Below are 19,857 nucleotides of genomic sequence, written 5' to 3' on the forward strand. Positions count from 1 at the left end.
CAATGCCGCAATCAAATGTACTAAGGTGGATAGGAGACCAAACCCAGCTTTCGCCTGAGGAAAAAGCCCTCCGCAGGTTTAACTTGAGCGGCCGGCGTGCCGTCAGTACGTATACCGTCTACAAAGCGAATAAGGAGCAGCTATGCTAACGTTTTAGTAACCGGTGGAGGAGGAAGCCTCGGGCTCGAAATGGCCTTTGCATTGTTAGAACATGGCTGTGAAGCGATCCATTTAATTGATATAGACAGATCTCGTTTGTATGACGCTGTCAGAAGGCTGATGCTTGTTTTTCCCCAGAGATCAATTGAGGAAGCCGTTGTGGACATCACCAATAAGCCTGAGCTTGAGAAGTTCATCGCAGACGGCCCGCTTGAAGGCAATTTCGACATTGTAATTGCCCTCGCAGGCATTGCAATGCCCAAGGAGATCCACAGCGACGCTGATTGGGACTCGGTCATTGATACTAATGTCACCGGATCCTTCAACACGGTGAAGCTCTTTGGCGAGTAAGTCCACATATGTTGCTCTATAAAGTATCGGCTGACATACGTAGATTAATGATTAAATCGCACACACCAGGTTCAATTGTCATTGTATCGTCCCTTGCGGGCCACCACCCACAGAGTGCTCCAGTCACGCAGACCACTTACTCGAGCCCAAAGGCAGCGCTGCTCAACATGATGCGGTTCTTTGCCGCCGAATGGGCGCAGTATCACATTCGCGTCAACTCTATTTCCCCGGGATACATGTCTGCGGCGTTGACTGGCGGACTAGTCGAGCCGCCCGAAGTGTGGTATGAACGGATCCCAATGCAGAGGATCGGCGAGCGAGGTGAATTGGATGGCGCGATCATTTTGCTGGTAAGCAATGCCGGTTCATATATCACGGGCACTGACATTGTCGTCGATGGAGGTGCCGGAGCCCTTAATTAATTTTCTTGTGCTTTATCTCCTATCGGTTGAACACTGGTTGAATAACTGGGGGGCCAGCCCCCCAAACCCCCCGTAGCGACGCTTCGCGTCGGGTTTGTTGAACCCTCCACGAAGAGGAGCCCGGGAGCTTGAGGACTAGCTATTGATAACCCACTAGTAGTGTAGCTGGGGGGATCAGTTCCCCCAAACCCCTTTTAGGCTCCGCTACGCGGAGATAGCAAGCGAATCGAGCTAATCGCAATTTCTCGAATAAAGGCTACGAGGAATTGAATAATGACAAGGCTCTCCAGAGAAAACACACTGTACCATCAATTGTACATCAGTTCAAATTTTGTTTAAAATAATTATCTGCAGGATCTAGCATAGTTGACCTATATAAATAAAGGATTGACCTGGCCATTCATTTGAAACCCATGTCGTCATCCAAAATGAAAGAGCCTTTACCGGTTACATGCCTTTTTTTTGCACTAACGGCAATTGACCAATGCGAGAAATACAAGACAAATAGATGAAATCGTAAACAGTATCAATAGCTATACATATAGTTTGGTCATAACACATTGCAGCCCCAATTGAATACTGGAGAATAATAGAAGCTACCGGACCAACATGTGAACCAACAAACCCTCCGCGAAGCGGAGCCGGGAGTTTGAGGGCTGTGCTTTAAAAATTTACTTAGTAATATCAATTGAGGCTACAAATCCTCCGCGAAGCGGAGCTATGGGGGTTTGGGGGCTGGCCCCCAAGTCAACTGGAGCGGTGGAGTACCACCGTTAGTACCAGGTATAGCGAAGAATGGGGATGCACAGCCGTGCGTTGTCGTGGAAATCACCAGGGGGTGGTTGGGAACGACAAGCAACGAACGACAAGCAAGCCCGAGAGAGAGCGATGAGTTCGGAGTCGCTGGGAGTTCAGGCGCCGCAGTCGCTGCGAAAGCACCGGCAGACGTTGCTGCCGGATCAGACGGCGCCGAGGAAGGACTATGGGGCGCTACTGAACGTTCCCGGTCAGGAGAACCTGCCGTCGGTCGCGGCCAAGGACAGGCAGAAGGTCGGGAACCTCGTGAAGAAGCGGTACTCGTCGCGGGTCGGGGTGAACGACATTTACGACCAGGCGAAGGCACCGGCATTGCCCCTAAATGCTCAGCAGATCATTGAGGAGGCTGAGGAGCCGGCGGTGCCGCATGCGCAGTACGGCGAGGGCACGCTCGAGGAGGAACCTAGCCGCAAGATGCTCGAGCGCGAGACGTTCGATGCGGAGAAGTACATTTCACACCAATTGAGCTCGGCGACGGATGTAGAGATTGCGTCGTTTGCCGAGAAGTTGACCTCCATGCAAGACCAGTTGGTGGTTGAGAAGAAGGAGACGATGTACAAGAACTACAAAACGTTCCTGCACGTGGGCAAGGAAATCACGTACCTGGGGACAGAGCTGGACTCGCTGCGGAAGCTGCTTAATGACATGCATCTAGCGACAACTGCGATGAAGGAAGATGCAGTGCAGGCGTTGGCGAGTCGCGAAACCAAGCCTCTGCCAACTTCAAACTCGTCCCAGTCGTCTTTGTCAGTTCCAGAGAGCCCTGGAGGGGGTTTGGGCGTGCCCAGACGGAGCAGCAGTAGCGTCAATGCCAACCGTAACAGTATGCTCATGTTGGAGAACATGTGGGCCCAGGACATGGCGAACCTGTTTAGGCACGTTGAAGGGGCCCAGAAGTACCTCCCGGCGGTTCCAGGAAGGCATGTAATCGTAGACTCTGGTGGGTGGTACCAGCTGAACACCGCTACATGGAAGCCGGTGCAACCGGCACACATGCTTTTGCTGAATGACCATCTGCTAGTAGCAGTCAAAAAGCGACAGAGGCAAGGAGACACGCTGAATGCGAATAATAATAATGCGGGGAGTTCTTCCGGGAGCAGGAAGCTCGTAGCAGACCAGTGCTGGCCTCTCCAGGAGATTGAGATCAGCGAACTGGTTCCAAAGAAGGCGAAAACAGACAGTGAAGGAAGGAAGCTGTTTAACAATGCGCTCTGTATCAAGACCGGCGCAGGAGCGACCGCATTTGTGTACCGCATAGACAAGCCGAGCGAGCACTTTAAGATTCTACAGAAGTACCGAAATGCCAAGGAAGAGCTGAGGGCTTTAAAAGGGGGTCAGGGAACGAGCAGTGGCCCAGACAGTCGCAAAGCGCAGGAAGATAAAGCGCGTCTTCAGAGTTCAATGGACTACTATGCTAACCAGACGCCGACGCTTAAGAACCGCAGAGAGCTACTGGAAGGGTATTCGACGGTGCGGAAAAGCTCGGGGCACTCGCGCCATGCCTCAGTAGATCTTTCAGGCAAGACTAAGACGCTCCGCGAGATTGATGAGCTTATTAATGATTTGGATGTCAAGATCGCGTACCGCCAGTTCGACGGCGCAGTAAGGGTCATTACAAAGAACCTTGAAGAGCTCAAGGATACGTCCACGAGTCCCAGTTCGTCGTCGTCGTCCCTGGCCCTGGGGGCTGCTGATAAGCTGGTGTCACTCAGTGCCACCGCCGTAGTCAGCGCCGGGACGGCTACTTCGGCCAAGGACCTCGCCGAACTAACCCGCTCAGTGATGAAGATTAAAATTGAACAGAGGTCTGACGAGCTGTCGGACATTCTGCTGCGCGACCTGTCACAGAACAACCAGAACCGCGACCAGGCCATGCACACGGTGAATTTGCTGATTCGGCTGGGCCACGGCACCCGGGCCAAAGAGACCTTCCTCGAGGCGCGCCGCGGCCTCATCAGAGGGCGAATCAAGCATGTAGAGTTCCAGGGAGACATTGTGGGTTACGTGACGCAGGTTGCGATTATCCACTTCCGGCTCATTCGTGCAACGGTGGAAATGTTCAATCGATTCTTCAATGCTTCGCGCTCGAGTAGCAGTCTAGTCGAATGGGCCAAGAACGAGGTCGAGGAGTATATTCTCCTCTACGCGCGCCAGCTGTACAACATTGACCCTCAGGACGACGTTTCTAAGACTTGTGCCAGGGTCACCAAGCGCGAGAGTGACCAGTTGAAGGAGGTTGGTCTCGACCTTAGCTTTATGCTGGCAGTCATCGTCGACCCAGTCAAGCACGACCCGCCGCCTTCCAATTATTAGCCACGACCTCCAATTATTAACCGCGACCTCCAATTAATAGCCGCGGCCTCCAAAATTATTATTGAATGAATGTTAGATCTATATGGGAGTGTGTAAGGAATAGGCCAGCCGCTTTGCGTCGTCAGCGGCTCACGCGGCTGATTCATGAATCAGCCGCACATAACTTGACTAACTTAACCATGTTCTTCTGGAATGATCGAGATTTTTCGATAACGGCCGACCAACGAGCTAAGATAAAGCGGTGGATTTGGACGACGATAAAACAGCACCCCCCAAAAAGACCGTAGAACGCAATAATAAGAATGGAAAAGCTGCTGAAATGGTCCATTGAGAGCGCGTCTCACGACCCCAACTCGGGCCGTGAAGCACCAAAACCTGATGCAAAACTTCTGTCCCAGCTGTTTGGCGGCCCTGACGAGGCCCAGCTGATGCAACAGGCTGTGGCAGTCGCCGCTACTAAGGAGAACGAGCTCGAGGACCGACTAGTTGCCCTCGATAACCTGGAAATGCTCATTGAGAACCTCGACAACGCTAATAACCTGGAGAACATGCAGCTGTGGCCCGCCGTGCTGGGCTTGCTCGATGACGAGAGCGCTGAGATCAGGAAGATGGCGGCGTGGGTTATTGGCACTGCAGTTCAGAATAACGAGAAGTCGCAGCTGAGCCTGGCAGACAAGGACGGCGCAATTGCTAAGCTCGTGAAGCTGGCCGCCGAAGACAAGAACGAAGAGGTGCGGCTCAAGGGCGTGTATGCCCTGAGCAGCGCACTGGGCCACTGTCAGCCGGCCTACGACATCTTTGAGTCGAACAGCGGCTGGAAGTTGGTGTCGGAACTGCTGGAGCCCAAGGAGATCTCGACAAAGCTTAAGATGAAGGTACTGTCGCTCATCCAGGTCTCTGCGTCCATTGATCCGGTGAAGCAGAAGCACGACCGCGTAAAGGAGCATAGGGTCATCGATACTCTGGCGGGCATTCTTTCGTGTGGTGATGCTAATCTGGAAGAGAAGACGCTCCATGTTCTGTGCTCGCTGAAGCTGCACGAGTTTGACTTTACCAAGGAGGAGGCCGAGCTTATTTTGGCTCAGAGGAAGCGACTAATTGATGCATCCGAGGGCAGCCTCAGCGAAGACGATTTCCCTTTTTAACTTATTAATATACGTCATGTCCTTCTCGAGTGTTATTCGTAGGCTGATCACTGCTGGACTGGTCGCTCTTCGCGTATTAATCACTGGCATTCGTAGATTGATCGCTGATATTCTTCTATAGATCGCTATTCGTAGATTGATTACTGATAGATCGCTACTCGTAGATTGATCTCGGGGGCCAGCCCCCGAACCCCCGTAGCTCCGCTTCGCGGAGAATTGTAATGCCTATATAACAGATAACTACGTCCACTTCTTCTCGGACTCAGAAAAGTCGTCGTTAGTGCCGTATCCAAGTCTCTCGCGCTCAACTTCCTCATCAAACTCCTCCTGATCGCTGTCATCCCACGAGGTCCTTGGACGGTTGATAGTTGGCGGGCCAGACAACGCTGGAGGTGGTGGAGCTGGGGTCAGGCTCCCTGGTCTATCGGTCTGCAACGGGAGTGGCGAAGGAGAAGACGAAGATGTCTTACGAATAGAATCCCAACTGTTGGAGCTTGATTCCGATTGGTTTTCTCGAATCTTGTCCCACGAGCTAGAGGATCCCTCGGACTGAGTATCAGGCTCCTCTCGGTTTCCCCACTGGTCCTCATGTGGCCTCTGCACTGGTCGGTTCTGAATATTGTGCGTTCGCTGGGCCATCATTGTATTGCGCACAAGGTTCATCGGGAACGGCGGCTCCTTCTTCCAGTCAATTGCGGCCGGATCCTTCATGATGAAGCTCTCATCCCGCGCCGTGGTCCGATAGTACACAAAGCCAATCTGAGGAGGGTAGTGGGCCAGCAGATCAAACGCCTTCTGGCTGTTGCTACCCTCGTCAAATTGCGCCAGGTTGCGCTTGTACATTGAAACGTAGCCAATTCGGCCTCCAATGATAAATCCCGGAAGACCAAACAGGGCACTAAGCAGTCGCGTAGCAGTGACTGGGCGGTTAATGTATTTGTACTTGGCAGCTAGCCTTGGGGCCATGATGCCGAAGAACAAGCCCGTCAGGGCTCCGGTCGGGATGCCCCACTGCTGGATGCGGAAGGCATCGGACAGCCGCAGTCGCGAATCGGTGGACAGATCATGGTCGTATTTGTAAAACTCCTCTGCCGTTTTGTTCGCCAGGTTCGTCATGGGGAGACGTCCGGATTGCTCCATCTTTGGAAATCTTGCGATGTGATGATGATCGGCCTGTCTTTGGGAACCCCGGACTTTTCATTCCCTCTGAAGGCCTCGCGTAAGCACTGGCTAGTAGCATTAGTACTATGCTAGTAGCTATGGATAGTTCATGGGGGGACCAGTCCCCCCAAACCCCCCTATGGCTCCGCTTCGCGGAGGGTTTTTGACGCAATTCCTCCGCGAAGCGGAGCTACGGGAGCTCGAGGGCTGGCCCTCGAAATGCCTTATAGAATAGCTAGTATTATACTGGTGCTACAAATCAGATAATCCGGATAGCATTTAGTACCAGATAGTTTCTATGGACAGTTCATGGTCCCCCCAAACCCCCCTGGCGCTCTGCTTTGCGGAGCTTTGGGTTGTAACTGGGTATTTGTTACAGTTGTTACAAGAGTTTTGTCATCAATTGGGAATTTGTAACGGTGTAACGCGAAGTTTGTTAGAGTGAAGACGCGGGGTCTGGGGGAGCTCGAGGGCTGGCCCTCGAATATCCTATGTAATAGCTGGTAAAGGTAACAATTGGGGAGTAAGAGAGTCTATTAGTAGGGAGTTTTAAATAGATCTTCGTCAATCGTAAACGAGTCAAAGTTATCACCCGGGAAGAATGCGTTGAATGCTGACTGGAGCGCATCTGGAGACAGCTCTATAGGGGAGTTCTTGAAGATGCTGGCAATGTCGGTGTCCAGCTCGACGCCAGGAATCGGCGTTGGCATTGAAGGAGTAAGCCTAACGGCAATGAATGAGTGGATCTTGGATAAACTCGAGATACATTTGCGAGCCACCGGGTTCGACTCCTGGAGAATGGGGAACAAAGTGTTGGACACGTCGAGTGCGCTGTATGCATCCTTTAGCTCGGTACTGTATTCTTCAATTAAGCCGTACTGGTGGATGATGAGAATGATGAGGATGATGAATAGGTTCGATTGGAATAGGTAGTACGTCGCGTACCACGTAACGCCCCACCACAGCTGGTCGGGGCCTTTCTCCGAGTAGTCCTTGACTCCTTGGACCGTGGAGATGGCCGCACTGAGGCACTGGGGAAGATACTTCTTCGGAATGTTGCCCTGGAGGTGGCCCATGCTAATCTCCTCCAAGACCCTCTTGTACATAAGCATGCGAAGATACCTCTCCCGCCACAGGCAGATAGCCCGAGGCCCGATGAACCACGCCGGGCAGTCAGCAGAGTAGAAGTCGGGCGGTAGCTCATTGCGCCACTGGGTTAGCTGGGAGTCGAACGATTCGATGAGATACATATAGTCGGTAAGGTCCATTGCAGAGTTCAGCGGGCGCCGCCGCAGGAAGAACCGCTCAAACATGCGCGAGAATATAATGGACAGCTTAGCATACGATATCACCGCCGTATAAGGGGTTGCGTGCATCACTGGTACCGGTACAGGGTCTCCGGCCGCCATGTTCTTGTCGTCTATATTCAACGGCACTTTGACCTCGACAGCACGGTCAGCCATCATTGGCGGTCTTCCGAAAGTCATGGAAGAGCCCGAGTCAAACAAGTGAAGCGTCCACCACAGCCGGCGGCGGATTTCGTCTCCAACAGTGTGCTTCCGCTTGTCATTGGCGTTCAGTTCAATGTGCAGTCCCGTTCCAATGGCCATTCTGCCCGCCAAACCAAGAAAGTTGTACCCAGTATTTGGCTTGTCTCGTTTTTGCAGGTAATTTGACATGAGCAGAAGGATCTGGATCTGCTCAACTGTACCGCTCTCCAGCATGTTCGCCGATATACGACTCCGCGCCGACAGGTAGAAACAGTAGTCGTCGCTGTTAGCCCGGGTGCGGGCACACAGGGTCCCCATTGCGACGACCATGCGCAGGAGAGTGTGGAAGTTCGATGTCTCGGGAAGCTCGTCCATTCTCTCATACTGCTGTCGGAACGAATACTCATGCAGAATCGGGTAGCATATATTGTACTTGATGAAGTAGGAGTCAACAATGCGGTCCCTTACAGCTTTTACAGCCAGTTGGCTTTCAGCATGGTTAATTGTGTGCGTCATATACTCGTTATAGTCGCTATTGTCGCTCTCCATACCGGTCGACAATGGCGCTGTGATCTCATCCTCGTTAATGTTGAGCAGTTTGTGGACTACTTTGAGGAGAGACACACCCGAAGACTTACCCAGGTACCCAGTGTCATAGGTAGACAAGTCCAGCATTGCTGTGCCGTCCTGGTAGCCTTCCAATGCGTCTCTGCCCGAGGTATCCTCGTGCCATTCAAGCAGCTGTTGCGGGTCTTCTGGGTCGTCTTCGACCGTGCTCCTCGCCAGATTCGTGGTCAATCCGCCCATATCTGCAGTCAATCCGCCCAGATTAGTGCATCTATCCTGGTCGAGGATCGCAGTCAAGTCCAGGTCTGGATGTAGTGTGCGGAGAATGTTCTCCAGCTTGGCGCATTTTCGCTCCAGAAGGTCTAAATTGCGCCGCGTTAGCGGCAGACGAGCCGGGCGGTCTTCATAAAGACACGGTTTACTCGTCTTGAGGCAGTATCCGCAAGGGCTCCCTCCCGAGCACCTTCCTTTGCGCTTCTGGCACTCCTTGCACTGTCCATCAGGGTTAATATCTGTGGCTCGACGACACGTGGGGGTCACATACTGCTTTGGTCGCGACTGGAGTGGCATTCCGTATCCTCTGGCGCTGAGTCGCCTTCCCAGCACTTCCAACTGGAGGCATAGCTGTCTTTTTGTTTTATTGCTGGAGGTTCAAAGTCCTTCGGCTCACAGGCGCCCTCTGCCCTGGGAGGTTGTCGCGTGGGGGTGTCAAACAAATTCGCGATTTCAAGCCACGCTTGATTATAATTAGCGGAATGCTAGCCTACAATGGCAGTCATTCCCAATTAAAAGATGTGATTAGCGGAGAAAGGCAATGCTGCAGTGAGTACCGGCATAGTAAGGTAAGAAATCCCGAGACGGTTGTATGGACTAGACTATGAACTTATATGCAAGTGTAACTGGGAATTTGTTGTAACAGAAGTTAGTAACGTGTGACTGGGAATTTGTCACAAGTTGTTACGGAGATTGACGGTGTAACTGGGAGTTGCTAAGAAAAATTGTTACAATGTTTGTTGCGCTTTAAGCAGTCTCCTGACGGATTACGTACATCCGCTGGTATTAGACGCGGAGGGCCAGTTAGACTGCCGGTAATTGGCTAGTGGGCGCTAACTTCGAAAAAATGAGGTCGAAAATGAAGAACTACTAAGAGTATGCTTTGAATGTATCCATGTCTACATGAGTTATACAATTGCAAGAATTTAAACGCTTAGCTGCCTCAGTAGGAGTCGTACCTATTGAAACCGTAGTGATATGTCACTAACGATACAGTTGATTCGCCTATGAAACTAAAGTAGAGTATAAAAAATAAAACGAATAGCCAATATAGATCGTTCAATATCCTCCGATTGTTCACTTGATGGTAAAAAGGCGATTCCATTCTCTTTCGAAGCGGAGATACGGGTTTTGATCAAATTGGTTGAAGCATGGGTTTAAATGGAGATCAGCAAATCAGCCAATTGCACGACGAATGGCAAGAATGCCGCATGCCAAAATTCTCCGCGAAACGGAGCTACGGGGGTTTGAGGGCTGGCCCCCAATAAATATCAAGTTTATAGCACCAATTGGCAGAAGAATAGACCAAAAATGGAGTTCTTAGCAGGGAGAGAGTATTCCACGAAGCGGAGCTACGGGGATTTTGGGGCTGGCCCCCAAGTAGTGAATGATTCATATAATCAATTGGCAGAAGCATGGAGTTAAATAGAGATCTCGAGGTTGGTGAGCTGGGAGTAGACGTCTCGCGACATTCTATACTGGATCATGCCGGCGTAAACCATGCAGTTCTTTGCGCGAAGACGCAATTCAGCAATCTTGTTGGCCCTCCCGGCGTTGGAATACTCGCTCTCATTGAGACTCTGGCTAACATTGACGCAACACTGCATGACCATGACCAGCATCGACGGAACGTTTCGCGCAATTGACTCGTGGAGGCTGACAAACTGCTGGGCCTTACGCTTAACAGTACTGATGTCCGCCGTTGGCGAGATAGACAAAACGCCCGTGGCCTCGGTCTCCTTAATGCACTCGTCCCACATGCCCTTGGCAAAGGCGTCTCGGGCGTTGACGATTTGTAGAAGCGTCGTGCACGTCTCTCGGTTCCGCTGGGACACCTTGACGAGAATGGCCGGGTTCGCAGAGTAGACCTGCATAACGTTTCGCGCCAGCTGGGCTGGGTCCTCAGTCGCAGAAAGCATGAGCGACACGCCCTCCGGGAGAACAGACATGGGCCGGCCCAGCTCCACGACAGAAAGAGCCTCGCCAAGAGACTTGTTGATAATCGAAATAACCGTGTCGTACTCCTCGCTGAGCTGGTAAAGAAGGATGGCGTCAGCGGTGCGGCCGTCTTCGTCGGCCTTGATGGCGGCCTGCTCTGTAATGGCCCGCAGGTACTCCTTCTCGTTGGCGAGGTAGATAAGGCTCATTCTCTGCTCAATAGCACCGGGCTGTCGCGTACCGTCGGCCCGGACGTCGCCCAGGAGAGTGGAGAACTCTCGGGTCTCCAGAACTAGCTCTTTAAGCGCCTCGTGGCACATCTTGAGGTGCTTCTTACCGGTCTCCGGTAGGTCGCCGTTGAGGCAGATGAGCACCAAATAGTCGACAGAATCGCTCGGGTCTGACCGTCTGAAGTCCTTGGTGTAGTACCCGACGAGCCGGGCGAAATTGAGGTATGGAACATCGTCGCTACCCAGAATAAGCAGCTCTGCATCGGCCTTCTCAACATCTGACACAGGTCGCAGCAGGCCGTAATACGAGAGCGCAATGGCGAAGTGAACTGCGTCGATCTGGCTAAACGAGTACAGGTAGTGCACAGCGTACTCGAAAAGACCACTGAGCAACAACACCTGGAAGTACAGCCCGGGGTTCTTGCGGTTCGGGTTGAAGTGCTTCGCGCCGAACTGGATGATCATTTTCTGCAAATCTACGAGGGAGTATCGCTCGTGGAGCGGGCCAAAGTCCAGCGACTCGCGAGTCAGCATGAGGTGCACCCACAGCCAGTCCTCAGCGGTCGTGACGACTTCAGGGAACGCTTTTCGCGAGAGCTCGCACCGGCCAATGATCTTGTACAACGCGTATTTGTATGGGTCCGAAGCTTCGTCGTAGAACCTAATGTGCTGGTTGAACTCAGTATGCAACCGTTCAAGCAACTCCCGTGGTAGCTGGTTATCCTTGGACATAACGAACGCCTTGAGGTAGGCTGGGAAAGACCGTTCGACCTTCTGGAACGACTTTTCGACCTGTAGAATGTACTCCAAGGCTTCGTTCATGTGGCCTGACCGGATCATGTAGTACAGCAGAGCCCATACCGGCACGTTGTTTACAATTTCCAGGTTCGGCTTGACCCACTGGCCGGCCTTGGCAAACTTGAGATTCAAGAACGCCCTGATCTTGTTGAACACCGATGGAACACCGCCCAGCTGGGCATCCTGCGGGTACCGCGCAATCTCGCTCTCAATGAGGCTGTAGAACTGGTCCTGGAGATAGTTCCGGGCGCCGTGGACTATCTTCTTCCTCAACTCCATCTTCTTACGCGTAGATTCGCCGTCAGTCGCCGTAGAATTGTATACCTGGGCGTACTTCCGCTCAGTTACCGGTACGTTGTGAGCACCCTCCCCGGAGATGTGCGTAAGAATCTTCCACCCATCATGCAGCTGCTGGGCCCGCGTATCGGATCCATAGCCCTGGGAGGCCCCAGCGAAGCCCTTAGCGATGGCAAACGGCTTCTTGTCTTTACGGGCCCGGTTGAGCGCAGTAACAACCGCCGCATGCTTCTTGCTTCGCGTCTGGAACGCCAATGACGACGACGGGGCAGACCCTACGACTGCCGCGGGACCATTGTTGCTAACAAGGCCCTGGCCAGTATGTGGCTGCAAAAAGTCTACGTCCGTGAACTCTCCGTCGCCGGATACAGGCCCCAACACGGTGCGGCCCAGGGTGTGCTTGCCCCAGGCCCGGGCGCTCGACCTCGCGGCCGTAATCACCTGTCCATCCGCCTCGTCGACACCGCTAGGCCGGCTGATGAGCCCAAAGTGCTGGCAGATCTCCTGCTTTCGCTGCTTCCAGTCGAGGGTCACGTTCTGCGCCAAAAAGTTGTCAAACTCCCGCGCTGTGGAGCGCACGGACTCCTCAATTGACGCCAGAATGTTCTCTTCCTTCTTGGCCCGCAGGTAGTTGTCCAAGTTAAGCTCGCCCGAGCTCGGAGCATAGGTCGACGGCTCTAGGTTCTGCTGGAAGGTGATGCTCTGGAGCTCCATAGCAATGTCTTCGGCATTGACACCGCTCCCAGCAAGCAGGTAGTGGGCCTTGGTGTCGTTTTCGTCCTTGGTCTTGCCGCGGAGGGTCACGGCCCGGTTCTTGATCTCGTTGAGCCCCAGCTGGATCGATCCAAGCTCGGTGGACGAGTTGGGCAGGTTCCGCGAGGATTCCAGCAATTCCCGCAACAAGGCTGCTGCCGGAGGGAGTAGCTCGGCAGACTTCTCGTTGGACTTCGCCGCGTCTGTTGGCTTGGCAATCTCCACCGTAGTTGTCATCGTCTTACACGGGTTGGTTCTTCAATGGATGGTTTGTCGCGAACTTTTTCAAAATAACGCGGCTGATAGGTCGATATTGTAGTAGAATTTATTCTTTAATTTAGCAGATTTAATTCCGCCGGCCGGCCGATCGACGATCGATGTCGATTTATTCGACCTGGCAATGATTTCGGAGAATAAATGAAGCTAAGCTGTACTTCGTTTTTTAGCATAAATTATCGCTGTTATAAGGCATTTACCAAGCATTGTTGAGAGCATTGGAAGACTGGAAGTGTTCACCAATTGCCAGTGTTACAACCACTGTCCCGCTTGGGCCAGATGGTCTGGAAACAGGATTCCGATCGTGTAAGGCATTAAATGATAATTAATACTTAGAGCATAGCTCCTCGATTGATATTGCTTAGGCGTGAGGAATCCGGCATGTAGTTGACTGGAAGAAAGCTCCAAATACAATGTCGTATGTACATAGCTTTATCTATATCTCATCCTCTGCATACAACTCAATTAGTTGTTGTTAACTCATTATTTCGTGTCAGGCACGAGTAGTGGCTGCACATCCACTTTGCAAGTTCGACGGCGAACTGATCGCTATTGTTCCGGGGATGCGAATAGACGCCGGAATCTCTCTTTAATATGGTAGGTGGGCGTCTACAAAATCAGAACATATTTCATAGGTGTCCTGGAAGTAATCTTCATCCTGCTTCAAAGAAGAAGCCACTAATGTTCGGTACTTCGGTGCTATGCCCGTCAAATTAGGTGGATTGTTGATATCCAAATAGCGGAATGTCACACAAATCTTGGAAGTCGAGGGTTGCTCAAGTAGCAATTGGAAAAAGTAAAGATCCTCATGAAGCAGCCTCTTGTTAGCGGCAAAGCGCAATGTAACAACTGGTGGAAGATATTTGGAGAACAGCAAATCCCTAGTATCTCTGAGGTTCGCAGTGTGATGCTGTGAAGCTACGCTATGTGATGGCTTAAGTTCCAACAATTGGATAACATCTCTGAGATTGTCGCATTCAAGTGCTTTTAGTTTTGGATAAGGGGCTTGGTGGTGGCCATTAATGCCGTGTATCCTCCCCTCGCAGATACTCAAATATTCCAATTCCGGAAAGAGAAAAGTACCTGGTGAGAATACCATTTGTCGGACGACTAGCGATTTAAGGTGATTCCCGGATATCGCTAAACCGAATGATTTAACAATCGTGAGATGGGTTATAGTGTCTGGCAGATTTAATTTACCCGCCACATACTGGTAATTACCGCTAGCTTCGAGAAAGAGACGGCACAATGATTTGTGAGGTATCACAAGCTTCTGGATTTGTGCAATATCACTGCAGCTCCTGATGCTCAGTGAAACAAGATTTGCCGTGAGATTACTGACGGGGCCCATTCTTTCCGCATTTGATTTAATTGTCAGTTGCGTTACATTGTGGGGAAACTTATTCAACACTTGAGCCACCTCGAGCGAAAGCGTACCTTGCACGTCGATAATCAATTCTCGAGGGGGATTTTCCAAGAACTTGCTCAATATTTTAGTCAGTTCTCTGATATTGGCTCGATATGCAAGTTTATAAGTCAATAGGATCGTGATTTCCACACTTAACAATTTGGAATTCTCAGCAATCTCGCTAATTATTTTCTTGAAGCGCTGCTTTTTGCCAATGCTAGAGACCCGACCTATATCGAGCTTGACATGTTTGATGCAATTGTAGTTCCGCCTGATTATATCGAAACCTTCATGGACATTCCGAAGACGGATTTCGTTCGAACAGTGACGTGGCCTAGCATACCCATGATAAGGGGCTGCCAGCGCCTCAGCAATTGCATTGACGCCAACATCCCTATTTTCCCACCAGATGGACAAAGCCCTGATAACTTCGTTACTGTACCGGTGATCCGTGGAGAAAAAGCCGTAACCTCCGTGAGCTTCAATAAGCCTGTTTGCACATCTAATGTGATGAATCATGTTGTAGCGGTCCAAAAAATTTGCCTTATAAGCTTGAGTCTCTATCTTCTCCAGAAATAGTTCGAGTGCGGAATATTTGTCGCAGCCCGCTAGTTTTAAAGAGCTATAGGCCATTTTAACCACATCCAAGAGACTGAATTTACTGTCACCGGCTGTGCGTTTTCGTGCTCTGGAGGGGTAACTGGTGTGGCAAGCTAGGGATACGTTAGTCCAAATCAGATTGTCGGCGAGAGCAGCCAACGTTTTACTGACTGGCCGGACTCTCCATAGCTGGCTGTCAATATTGTAGTCATATTCCCTGAGGTATTCCAGAACTATGAACCATACTTCACTGGGTAGACTGGCCATGGTGAGTTTGCGGTTTGACAGTTCATGCGCTGCCCAACAACATATATAAGCTGGGTAACATAGAGTTAGCGTACTAGCAATTTTAAGTTCCTGATGGCGGTATAAATAGGCGTGGCCAGAAACTGCAGCTGCCAGCCAGTTGGTCATAGTTAGTCCAGCTACAGAACACTTCAATCGTATTAGTAGACGCGGAATGCTCAAGCTCTAGCTTGCCTCACAAAGCCTCTGTGCTAGCCTTAGGAATGGAATCAAGCCTTGGCGAAAAGATTCAGGTCAATTGATAGCAACTGCAGCCAAGCTAACCTTTGTAAACCAGTTGAGAGCTTATGACCCCAAGGGGTGGCCCTCAAATGCTTTATTGAAAAGTGCGTTCAGCTGAAGAATAAAAAATGTTAGTCAATTAGTCAATATATAATACACTAGGTGTCGAACGAATGAGAAATCAATTATTAAGGGCCGCGTAGGGTACTAATCCATTTAGTCGGATCGCTTCACCTTTCGTACGCAGACTGGTGGGGCAGCAGTGGTGGTTGCAGCTGGTGGAGCAGCGGTAGTAGCCAAGGTAGTGGCTGGAGCAGTGGTGCCAGCAGCAGAAGTGGCGCCGCAGGTGCTTGGCTGGGCTGGAGCAGAAGTGACGGTCTGGTCATAAGCCTTCTGGGCTGAAGCAAAGGCTGCAATAATGTCATTAAGAGCATCGAAGGCTTGACCGACGGACTGGCATGGGACCTTCTGGTAGGTAGTACCAATGAGAGCCATAGTAGCCGAAGCAAGATCGTTGAGCTGGCTAACGACGACCGAGGTAGCGCCAGCGGTGCTGAAGTCGGCTGCCCGGTTAGTGATGGCCTGGAGGGTAGCAGTGATGGATGGAGCCGAGTCAGTGAGCTGGCTGATGATTGTCGCAACATCGCAATCGGTAGGACTCAAGGCAGAGAGGTCGGTGTTAACCTGCTTGACATTCTGGAGTACCTTGTTAGCTTGCGTGGCAATTGGCAGAGCGCCCAAAAGACCGGAAGACGTTTGCCAGCTATTGATATCAGTGAGCAGCAGCTGGTTGGAGGAGATGACGGCCTCGAAGTCGGTCTGGACAGTCTGACCACCGGAAGAGAGGTCGCAGGCGTAGGCAGTGAGGACGGCAAGAGCCAAGGAGATGGAGGACAACTTGGAGAGCATCTTTTTTTATATCTTAGTCAATTGATTCAATCTGCTGCAGATGAAGAACTGGAGACCTGGAGAATTGGAATCCAATTTATATTTCCTCGAGCATACTGTTACAAGCGATTGAAGCTATCTCTGTTCCAGGAGGCACCACGCATTACCCCTCTTCTACCGTCTATTCTTACTACCATTGGTACTACCATTGGTACTACCAAGTTCAATGTACAGAGGCTATGTCGAAGATCGCCCCCACAATTCAACTACATGTATAGTAATTGCCGAAAGGCGATTTTCATATGGAAGTGAACACAGTAGACGGTATACCCGTATATGCACGACGACCATTGCGGAGATGCATAATCGCGGCTGCTATGGATTCTCCAATTGATTGTAACAAGTTCTAAATAACCGATAATAAATCTAAACAACTGATTGGTAGCGTATTATGGTACTTGAGAGTTATCTGCGACTGTCATTTCGCCCTGAAGAGTGATAGTACTCATCTCGAAGCGTATGTCGAGACCTGTCATCGGCAATCATATGAAAGTAAGGGGTGACGGACGGATGTAATACGCGTAGGCCCGATGCCGTATTGATTATCATGCACTCCGACCGCCTATCATGCATCCGTTACAGGCATGCAGTACTTATGCAGCCCCCCATAATGGAGTACTACACTGTGCTGTGTGTACTACTGCACAGGGGGTATACGTAAACGAGAATTCTAGAGCACCCCGAGCACTAAATTTTCATTTTTTGGAAGAACGTCTTGGATTGCGCAACGTACTCAGGAACGGTACCTTTCGTGGAGGGGTCGATGTGGTCTCTAATCCAGCGGGGGAGTTTAGCTTGAATAGCCGATGTAGCGTAGCGCGAATCAACAAGAACAATCGTAGAGTAGTCATTGGCATGGCGGATTGCCCGGCCGATGCTCTGGTTCACCGCCCGTAAACATATGTTTTCGTAAAAATCCTTGGTAGCTGCAAGGGCCTGCGCTGGTGTGCCACCCCGCTCGAGTACCTTGGACTCAATGTACTGCCGCTTCGCAATTAGCTCGGCAGACATGAGGTTGGGGAAAGGCAGACCCACCATGATCACTGAACGTGCCAAGTCGTCTGAAAAGTTTATGCCTTCAGACATTTTCCCCCCGACCACCGAAAACAGAGCGGCACCGTTGTGCGTTGAAATCTGCATGCTGTACGCTGCGAGGATCGACTCGACAGAGGGATTGGTGTTTTTAGATTCCATGAATATTTTCTTCTTCTGGTCGATTTTGGCCCATGTCGAGCCCTTCTTCCAGAAGTTGGTTAATTGATCGAGGAACGAATAGCTCGGGAAGAAGACGACCATTCCTTTCGGGGTTTGCGAGGCAATAGTTATCAGAGCCCTCCCGAGCTCGGCCATCTGCGCGGGAGAGTTCCTGTTGGCGAACGTGAACTTGAACTCCTGTTTTGCGGGGCCCTGGCACAAGATTGACACGCTCAGATTCTCGTGGGGTATAACGTGCCCGCAGCTGAACAGCCGGATCTGCGCAGGGGATAGATACGGGAAGAGATAGTCAAGATAGTCGCCCGTCGGCTCCATGGTACCGCCTGCAAGAATGACACAACGTGCATCGTCAACAATTTCCTTGAAGTGGGCGCTCGGGTCGACTAGCAGATACTGCAGCTGCAATTGCTTGTGCTCGTCGCGGTCGTAGAACATTTTCCCCTCGCCAGAGGGGTTCGTCACTGCGAGCAGGAAGTTAACTACACTGGAAAGGACTGTATTGGTTTTGGACGCCTTTTGGGGGTCAATGCCGTTTTCCCTGTCCCGCTTTTCGAGGTACGACTCGACTTTGAACGCAAGCTTCGACTTGTCAAGGTAGCCTTGTAGTTTATACACGTTGATGGTGTCTGTAGATGAATGTTGCAGAATATTAGACTGGGGTACTTCCGTACCCGGGGACGTCTCTTTGAAGGGCTTTTTGGCGGCGTTTTCAAAGAACTGTTCTAACCCCTGTATCACGCGGATGGTCTGGGCAATGAGTACCCGATTAGTCCCGCTGAACCGCCTGCTGAACTTGTCGTAGTATATTTCCAGTCCTTCTCGCGCCCGTTTTACAGTGGCTGCGGTGACCTTTTCCGAGTAAATGTTGGACACTGTGTCCATGATATTGTGGGCCTCGTCAATAATGACAATTGAGTCTTTGAGGTCGATGCCGAGTGCTTTGCGCGATGATTTTTGGATCAGCAGCTGGTAAGGCAGGGTGACAATCTCAGCCTGGACAGCTGCGTTTCTTGATTCGTAGTATGGGCAGACGCCGAGCTTCTTCCCGAGATCGGCGAGCTCTTCGATATCTCTGATCTGCGCCAGGGCCCGGTTCTTGAACTCGGTGGCTTTAACCTTGTCGTCTAGTTCGTTGTGGTTCATGAGGAACTCGCACCGTGTGCTGTCTTTCTTCTGCATATCATGGCACGCGTCGGACTGGTGATTGGAATTTTGGTATTTGGACACTCTCTTGTGGATGCACAATTGCTTTCGCGACGCTAATGACAGAGCCTTGACGGATTCCCCTCCATCTTCGCCTTCCAGATTCAAAATTGATGGCGGGAATTCGGTAAGCTTCAGCTGGCCCATGAATTGAGATAATTGAGAGTGTGTTCGCGACGCAAAGTAGATCTTTGGCCGGAAAAGCTCTTCATCCACGTCCAGTTCCCGCAAATGTCCTGATAGCCGTTTATTATCCGAGGCCAGGCGATCTAGTAAGGTCTGAACTTCTGGAGTGAACCCGTTCTTTAATGTACTACAACCGTTCTTCGTATGCCGTTCATCCTCTTCGTAGTCAACAAGGAACTCGTCATCATTGAATTCGCTTTTCGATGAGGTTACTTTGTACTTCTTATTTTTGTTTCCTCCATGATTGTGAGCCGACTTAAGCGCCTCTTGCTTCTCAATTTGCCGTAGTTCAGCCAAGGACTGCTCGAGTTCTCGCACTTGGTCCTCAAACTCCTTCCGTTTGATCTCCCGCGCCTGCTCGCGGATCCACGATGGTTCATTAGAGTCTTCCATTTCCTCGATCAACTTCTTCAGTTTATTGCGCTTGTAGTCGCGCAGCCAGCTCATTGAGGCGCAGATCAAGGACAGGGTCTTGCCCGTACCAGTCGGGCTCTCGAAGATGCCGACTTTCTTGTCCTCAAGCGTCTCGTAGAGCGCTTGCATAAACTCCAGCTGGATGCCATATGGTTTATACGGGTGGAAGTAACGGCTTGCCATTGCCGTCCGTTATCGTTCGCCATACGCGTTGACGCGTTGAAATATTACGCGTAAATTGAAATCGCCGTTTGTTATTTCACCGCGACTTGCTGCTCCTTTATTTCACTGGACTTTTGGCGGACACACGATAACGTGTTATCAGTTTACACCCGCGATACAGTGGAAATACAGCCCCTAGGTATT

At 51.1% G+C, this 19,857-nt stretch overlaps 9 protein-coding genes across 9 annotated transcripts; 3 read left to right on the forward strand and 6 right to left on the reverse strand.

The window, feature by feature from the left end:
* Positions 1-2: 2 nt before the first annotated feature.
* TRVA0_014S02454 (putative NADP-dependent mannitol dehydrogenase) lies at positions 3-932 on the forward strand (the record flags this gene model as incomplete). The annotated part of the gene is made up of 3 exons (XM_076684321.1): positions 3-105; positions 158-506; positions 554-932. 3 exons carry the CDS (start codon positions 3-5, stop codon positions 930-932), a joined length of 831 nt encoding a protein of 276 aa, XP_076541529.1.
* Positions 933-1,820: 888 nt separating this feature from the next.
* EXO84 (exocyst subunit EXO84) lies at positions 1,821-4,061 on the forward strand (the record flags this gene model as incomplete). Its single annotated transcript, XM_076684322.1, has 1 exon — positions 1,821-4,061. One exon carries the CDS (start codon positions 1,821-1,823, stop codon positions 4,059-4,061), a length of 2,241 nt encoding a protein of 746 aa, XP_076541530.1.
* A 302-nt stretch (positions 4,062-4,363) lies between these two features.
* FES1 (Hsp70 nucleotide exchange factor FES1) lies at positions 4,364-5,206 on the forward strand (the record flags this gene model as incomplete). Its single annotated transcript, XM_076684323.1, has 1 exon — positions 4,364-5,206. One exon carries the CDS (start codon positions 4,364-4,366, stop codon positions 5,204-5,206), a length of 843 nt encoding a protein of 280 aa, XP_076541531.1.
* Positions 5,207-5,446: 240 nt separating this feature from the next.
* TRVA0_014S02520 (uncharacterized protein) lies at positions 5,447-6,346 on the reverse strand (the record flags this gene model as incomplete). Its single annotated transcript, XM_076684324.1, has 1 exon — positions 5,447-6,346. The coding sequence occupies one exon, from the start codon at positions 6,344-6,346 to the stop codon at positions 5,447-5,449; it is 900 nt and encodes a 299-aa protein (XP_076541532.1).
* Positions 6,347-6,903: 557 nt separating this feature from the next.
* Positions 6,904-9,046, reverse strand: TRVA0_014S02542 (Zn(II)2Cys6 transcription factor; the record flags this gene model as incomplete). Its single annotated transcript, XM_076684325.1, has 2 exons — positions 6,904-8,916; positions 8,969-9,046. The coding sequence occupies 2 exons, from the start codon at positions 9,044-9,046 to the stop codon at positions 6,904-6,906; spliced, it is 2,091 nt and encodes a 696-aa protein (XP_076541533.1).
* Positions 9,047-10,118: 1,072 nt separating this feature from the next.
* Positions 10,119-12,950, reverse strand: NIC96 (linker nucleoporin NIC96; the record flags this gene model as incomplete). The annotated part of the gene is made up of 1 exon (XM_076684326.1): positions 10,119-12,950. The coding sequence occupies one exon, from the start codon at positions 12,948-12,950 to the stop codon at positions 10,119-10,121; it is 2,832 nt and encodes a 943-aa protein (XP_076541534.1).
* A 628-nt stretch (positions 12,951-13,578) lies between these two features.
* Positions 13,579-15,411, reverse strand: TRVA0_014S02586 (uncharacterized protein; the record flags this gene model as incomplete). The annotated part of the gene is made up of 1 exon (XM_076684327.1): positions 13,579-15,411. The coding sequence occupies one exon, from the start codon at positions 15,409-15,411 to the stop codon at positions 13,579-13,581; it is 1,833 nt and encodes a 610-aa protein (XP_076541535.1).
* A 330-nt stretch (positions 15,412-15,741) lies between these two features.
* TRVA0_014S02608 (cell wall mannoprotein 1 family protein) lies at positions 15,742-16,434 on the reverse strand (the record flags this gene model as incomplete). The annotated part of the gene is made up of 1 exon (XM_076684328.1): positions 15,742-16,434. The coding sequence occupies one exon, from the start codon at positions 16,432-16,434 to the stop codon at positions 15,742-15,744; it is 693 nt and encodes a 230-aa protein (XP_076541536.1).
* Positions 16,435-17,160: 726 nt separating this feature from the next.
* On the reverse strand, positions 17,161-19,620 carry CHL1 (DNA helicase; the record flags this gene model as incomplete). Its single annotated transcript, XM_076684329.1, has 1 exon — positions 17,161-19,620. One exon carries the CDS (start codon positions 19,618-19,620, stop codon positions 17,161-17,163), a length of 2,460 nt encoding a protein of 819 aa, XP_076541537.1.
* Between the last annotated feature and the right edge of the window lie 237 nt (positions 19,621-19,857).

This window comes from Trichomonascus vanleenenianus (genome assembly GCF_965637985.1).
Source record: "Trichomonascus vanleenenianus strain CLIB 3782 genome assembly, contig: TRVA0_014S, whole genome shotgun sequence".
Taxonomy (NCBI): Eukaryota; Fungi; Ascomycota; class Dipodascomycetes; order Dipodascales; family Trichomonascaceae; genus Blastobotrys; species Blastobotrys vanleenenianus.